Consider the following 6,000-nt stretch of genomic DNA (forward strand, 5'->3'; position numbering starts at 1 on the left):
CTGTGCTGCATACACAAAAGTACCTGTCCTATCAGCAGATCCAGAGTTAAAAGGCAGAGAATCACAGAATCATTGAATCATTTATGTTGGAAAAGACCTTTAAGATCATTGAGTTCAACCGTAAAATACAACTGAGTAAAATGAGAGATGATCAGTGGGGCAGTTTGGCCAAGACAGTCATACCATGAACCTCTGCTGGAATTAAGGAAGGGGAATGATAAATGAGCAATCCTTCCCACTTGCCCCATGAGCTCTCTTCCCTAAGGTTATTTCAAGGGGTAACAGTGAAGTGAATGTACAAGGAGAGGGGATAGAGTGGTCAGGAAGTGCCCTCATCCCCATCCTGAGGTGAAACATTTGGATAGGTACTGGGAGACCGAAGACAGGGAGAGGAGAAGTTTGCATTTCGCCTATGGTCTCTGCTCCAGGTAATGAACCTCTGAGGACCTCTTGGAACACCCTGCACCACCTCTCACTCAGAGTAATGGAGAAAGAGGAGGGTTCCCACCCCTTTCTCACCACGGTACCTGGTTGAGGGAAGTCACAGCCAGCCTGGGGATAACCAACTGCATGACGAGCTGCAAGACAGAGGTGACCAGCCCAGCCAGGATGGCCCAGGTGAGTGGCAGTGGGAGCATGCTGTAAGTTGCAAAAAGCGTGAAGAGCACATAGCCAATGCTGTCCCCAAGGAGGCCAAAGCCCAGGCCAGCTGCCAGGATCTGTGTGGCCATGGCCACCCAAGTGACCACACCGCTGTACTGAAGGTAGGTGTACGAGGTTGTGTCCTTCCTGACCACCACTAAGGCACAGATCACCACCTCAATGCCTGTGAAGAAGCCCAAGAGGATGCCCTTAATGGGGTCCATGGGAGCAGAAGCCAGGGTCAGGTGGAGGAACAGCAGGGTCAGCTTGGTCAGCACATCCAAGATGTTCACGACCACCTCAGATTTGCGCCGCTGGCCCAAGAAGTAGCGCTGGTAAAGGCGCTCCAAGTCCCGAGACTTGAAGGAGTTGCGGAGAGTGGGGAAGATCACCCCGCGGTAAGTATAGCCCCAGTTGAGGAAGAAGTCGGAGTTGCTGGGGGCACAGTCCAGGGGCAGAAACCCCAGGTCCCCGCTGCTGCTCGTGCCCTCCGGGAAGACTTTTGTGCCTCCGTTGTTGTGGCGTTCGCCGCCTAAACTGCGGCCGGCCGACTGCCGGCGGAGGTGGTGGTGCGGCGGGTGGGGGAGGTGGTTGGGGTAGAAGGTCTCCTCGGAGCTGAAGCCCTTGCCCCCACCGCTGCTGCTGCCGCCGCTGCTGCTGCTGTGCTCCTGAATGAAGCGCTGCTCGGTGATGTGGCGCACGGCCGTCTGCCACAGCAGGCGCTGGGGTCTGCCACTGCCTGGAGGGGTCCTGTTGATGGTGTAAAGTTCATCGCTGTCGCTCAGGCACCGCACCTCTGAGAGCTCCATGGTGGTGACTCGCGGGGGGCAGAACACCGGCGGGAGGGGGGACGGGGGGGACACTGTCTTTGGGGAAGGGAGAGGGGGGAGGGATGGAGTCGGGGGAGAGGAGGGAGGGGATGGAGAAGGGCGGGTGGCGGCGGCGGGGTGGCGGTCTGGGGGATCACATTTATAGGCAGGTCGCTACGAACGGCAGTTTGGCTTGCGGCGGTCGGGTTTGCCGCTGGGGTGCGCGGAGTGGCTGCACTGTCTCAGCGCAAGCGGCCCGAGCCCCGTTTCCGCGCCCGCGGCGCCCCGCGGAGCCACATCCCGCGGAGCCCGGCTGCGGTGGCAGCCCCTGATCCCCGGCCGGCTTGGTGCGCGCCCTTCTCGGGGCGCTGAGCAGGGAGGGAGCCGAGCCGCCGGTCCGGAGAGGAGGAGAGGAACATCTACGGGAGTAGCCCCACTGCCCGGCAGGCGATCCGTGGCCCCATTCGGAGGCTAGTGGCGCGGGAGGGTCGGGCAGGCACCTTGCGAAAAGCCGTTCACAACGAGCAGCTCCTCTCTCCACGGATCCCAGGGTTCCGCTCCGAGCTCTTGTCCCTGTGAACTGCTGTAATCCCTGTGTCTGCTGTCAGCGGGAACCCTGCGAGCTCGAGCGGGAGGAAAGCGGCGGCCGGGTCACGGGCACCCTCGGTCACGGCGTCGGAGCCGCCGGCCGGGGGCTGCCCGCCCGCATTCCCCCGGCGGCGGGACATGCCCCGGAGGGCGCGCCGCCCGGGATCACGGGGAGCTTCTGCCGGGGGCGGGCTCGGGGCTGCCATCCATCGTACTTGCTTGGTATGGAGAAAAAAAGGAAGGAAAGAAAGGAGGGGGAAAAAAATCCTCAAAAAACCCTAACTAAGCTGACACTAAAAAAAAAAAAAAAAAAAAAAAGCGCGGAGGACGAAATTCCCGCCCTAAACTCAGAGCTCTGGGAAAACAGCCGGGAGCATCATTAACTTCTCCACGGGGCAGGGCAAGAAGGACTCCGGGGTTTCGCCCGGCAGCGGGGAGGAGGGGGAAGGGGTGAGGGGCAGGCGCGCAGGGAGCGTGGCTGTTGCAGGGCTGCGGAGAGCCGGCTGCGGGTGCTACCCCAGCAGCCGCGGGGACCGGCACGGCAGAATCGCCGCTGCCGGAGCGGTGCTGTGGGAGGGCGGCCCGGGAGGAGGCAGAGCCCGGCGCGGTCAGCTGATGCCCGCTACGTCGGCGGGGTTGCCCGCACCCCCCTGCCCGGTTTAAAGCAGCCGCAGCCGCGGCTCCGGGAGGGTACCACGGGCGCTAATTCGAGAGATCCTCGAGAAAGGTTCCCATGTCCCAGGAGGCTCTTCCATATGCAGCTTCTGTTTCACCGAGATGCACTTCTGTAGAGGCCGCGGGCTATCCTGCAGTGTCTAGCAGGTTTGTCCATCCTTACACTGAGAGAAAGCCGATGCTGAAGTCGGGCATCCATCTAACAAGGCAGAGGGCCTCAGGCCTTGGATGGGACTTAGGTCTCTTGTCCAGAGTGGAGGAGCCTTTGGAACTCCCTTCACCTCTGCCCAGGTGAACTCAGACCTCTGAGAAAGATGCTGTCCCTGCTGTGACTGTGACTCTAACTGCCCTGTGTTAAATGAGTGTTTCCGTGTTTGATGACTCCTACCGTGTCAGCATTTGCATTATAGCCACTAGATAGATGACAGAACTGTCCATGCAGAGAAACTGGAGTTCAAGCTACTCCTCTCTCCCCCATCTTGGCAAAAGAAAGGGTCCCTGCTCCTCTGCTTGTGGGCTCTCTCGGTGCTAGCAAACCTAGGCGCTTTGTGAACCATAGAACAGACTAATGAAGAACTGCAGGAGGCACCTGGCTTTACCTCTCCCATCTCTCCTCTACCCTCTATTCGGGAAAACCTGGACTAAATCTTGTTAAAGTGGCTCAGTTGTATCCTGGAGGAAAGGCAGTTTTGGATCTAAAACCCTGCCACTAGAAGCATCTGAAACATTAGACTATAAATTAAGGGAGAAGTATTTTTGTTGTGTTTCAAAGGACAAGGGCAACATCTCCTGAATTATTTGAGACAAATGTGCAGCTGCCATCTGTCCCCAATGAGGATGTGTGTGGACAGAGGCACTGCCTGTAAGGGAACTGCACTACCCTTCTTGGAGCTCTGGCTTCTGCAGGAGTCAGGGTGCATGAACATAGCATGTGATGTTTGATTTTCAGTGGGTCTGAGCTTCCACGACCACCCCTCTGACTGTCATTATTTAATTCACCTTCTGTTATTATTGTGAGGAAAGCATGAAGATTTAGGAAATATTTCACTGATTGTTTCTGTATTTGCACTAGAATGGATTTTGGGACTCCAGCCAAGTCTGTGTCCCATGTGTCCCATGTTCAGGTTTTCTACAGATATAAGCAGAGGAAATCCTTGTTCTCTAGAGCCCAGACAAGGAATGAGTACTGCTTTTGTGATCAGGAACATGTCTTTCTGTGGTTCAGCATAACCTTGCTAACACGGAAAGGGTTAATATCCGTTTCACAATAATAATAGAGATACACATCCTTACTTCTAGATAAATCCCATTGAAATTGCAGCAGTACTGGAAGATGGAAATGTTGCTCTGAGTGGGAAGTCTTGCACAAAGACTTCTATATTTCTTTTATAAAATAAATTATTAGTTATATTACCCCAGAGCACAGAAAGAAAGTACCTTGATCATTCAAATGGCTCAACGCAAATTATACTAATTAAAGGAAAAGGAGACGAATGTGTAATGCAGCTTAAGGAGACACCCATCCAAAAGAGATAAGGTAAAAGCCAAGATAGGGAGCTCTCAGCTCTCTAACGCTGCTGTAATTACTGAATCACAGTGCTGGGAGGCTCCTTGGGCCTCATGACAGCGTGATCTCTACCCTCACCATTGTTCCTGTGATGGAGGCTCTGTACTTCCTGAGGCAGTCTATTTCTGTGTTTCTCCATCCATATAATTTTCATATCTAACCTGAGTTTTCCTTGCGGCGTTCACTAAGCACATCACTTCTTGTCCTGTCCACTATGGAGAGGAAGAACAGATTATCCTGGCAGTAATCTATACATGTTTAATGAATGTGCCTACTATCCATTCTCTCTTCCCCTTCTCATTTGTAGGTGAGGCAAACTAATTTCTGTCATTTCCTCCCCACCCCATGGGTTAAATTTTATGGGTCCCTGGTTGTTCATTTATTTTGGATTCTGTTTGACGATTTAATTTTCCTCTCTGTGAGATGCACACAACTCAGTTCTACAAGTGGAAAGATACCTAATGTCTAAGAACTATGTCTTATGACCTGCACTCCTATTTATACATCCTGTGAGGTGTCTGCCTTCCTCCCATCACAAGCTTATCCACGAGTGATGACCTACTGAAAGTTCTTTGCTCTCCTTGAGGCCTGGGCAGGTGTTGCTTGCTCCATATGTGCATAACAGCCTACATGAAGTATCTTGCATTCGGCCTCGCTAAAATCCATTGTAGTTTTTCCATCCTGCTTGCCCAATTTGCTTAGATCATGTTGAATACTAAACCTGCCCTCCTCCACACCAGCAGTCCTCCCCAGCTCTGTGCCATCTGTGCGTTTAGTGAGCCTGCTCTCTTCAGTGGCAATGACAAAGTAGTGTAACGCACCTAGCTAACAGTCAGCGTGCACATTTCTTGCGTGTCTTTCTGCATTTCTCAATCACAGAAGTACTGGACACCTTTGTGCAGGGCTACCAAAAGGGGACAAGATCTTTTTGAGCATGGAGACCCACTGCAGCAATGCTCTGGGCTCTGAACAGTAAAGAGAAGGCTGACCATCCTGGGGAGCTGGAGAGGGATGAGACTGACAAAGCCCTGGTTGCTACTGAAAGGTGAATAAGCTCCAGCTCATCCTACAAGGTAATTTCACATATAGATCCTGAGTCCTATAAGTCTTGATAGGGCTCAGTTGGTCCTAGATTAGTACCATACATTTTTAAATCTTTGTTCCTATTGGATTATTTTTATTACTTTTTTGAATAAAGCTAAATGGCTTGGCAGTGTCACAAAATCACTAAAAGGCATTTAAAAATAATACTGTGTCTAAAAGGCTTTTGAAGGATGAGATCAGGCAGAATTCATTCCTCTTCTGTCACCTGAAAGTTTATGTCACACTCCTCCTTCCCCCTCTCTACCCACAGCAGTAACATTTATGTACAGTTTAATGTTATGGTATTTAATCATGCAAATAATGATCTCATTGACTTTAGTGGGACTGTTTATGTCCTCAGGATGACAAGCCTGGCACTGTGCTCTGCAAAACACTCCAGGGTTCTCCACTAAAGGTAACCTCAATATCTAACACACTACAAAGGAACACTTGTGTCACTATACATCCTCTTTATTTAAACACATATTTCACAGAATAATTAAAAAACAAGTGAACAATTAATAATTGAAATGTGAAACTTCAGTAATGATGTGAGTGACAGAATAGGAGCAAATTAGCTTTAATTTCTTCCTTAACTGTTTGCTGGTTTGAGTGTGGAGGCTTTTTTATGTTTGT

The 6,000-nt window shown here is 51.7% G+C and overlaps 1 protein-coding gene across 1 annotated transcript in view; it reads right to left on the reverse strand.

The window, feature by feature from the left end:
- The window catches only part of ADCY8 (adenylate cyclase 8), a 104,037-nt gene extending 102,586 nt beyond the window's left edge, over positions 1 to 1,451 (reverse strand). The window contains 1 exon segment of the mRNA XM_054385243.1: positions 528 to 1,451. Coding sequence (XP_054241218.1) covers positions 528 to 1,451 — 924 coding nt within the window.
- Positions 1,452 to 6,000: the final 4,549 nt, after the last annotated feature.

The sequence above is a fragment of the Indicator indicator genome, chromosome 12, assembly GCF_027791375.1.
Source record: "Indicator indicator isolate 239-I01 chromosome 12, UM_Iind_1.1, whole genome shotgun sequence".
Taxonomy (NCBI): Eukaryota; Metazoa; Chordata; class Aves; order Piciformes; family Indicatoridae; genus Indicator; species Indicator indicator.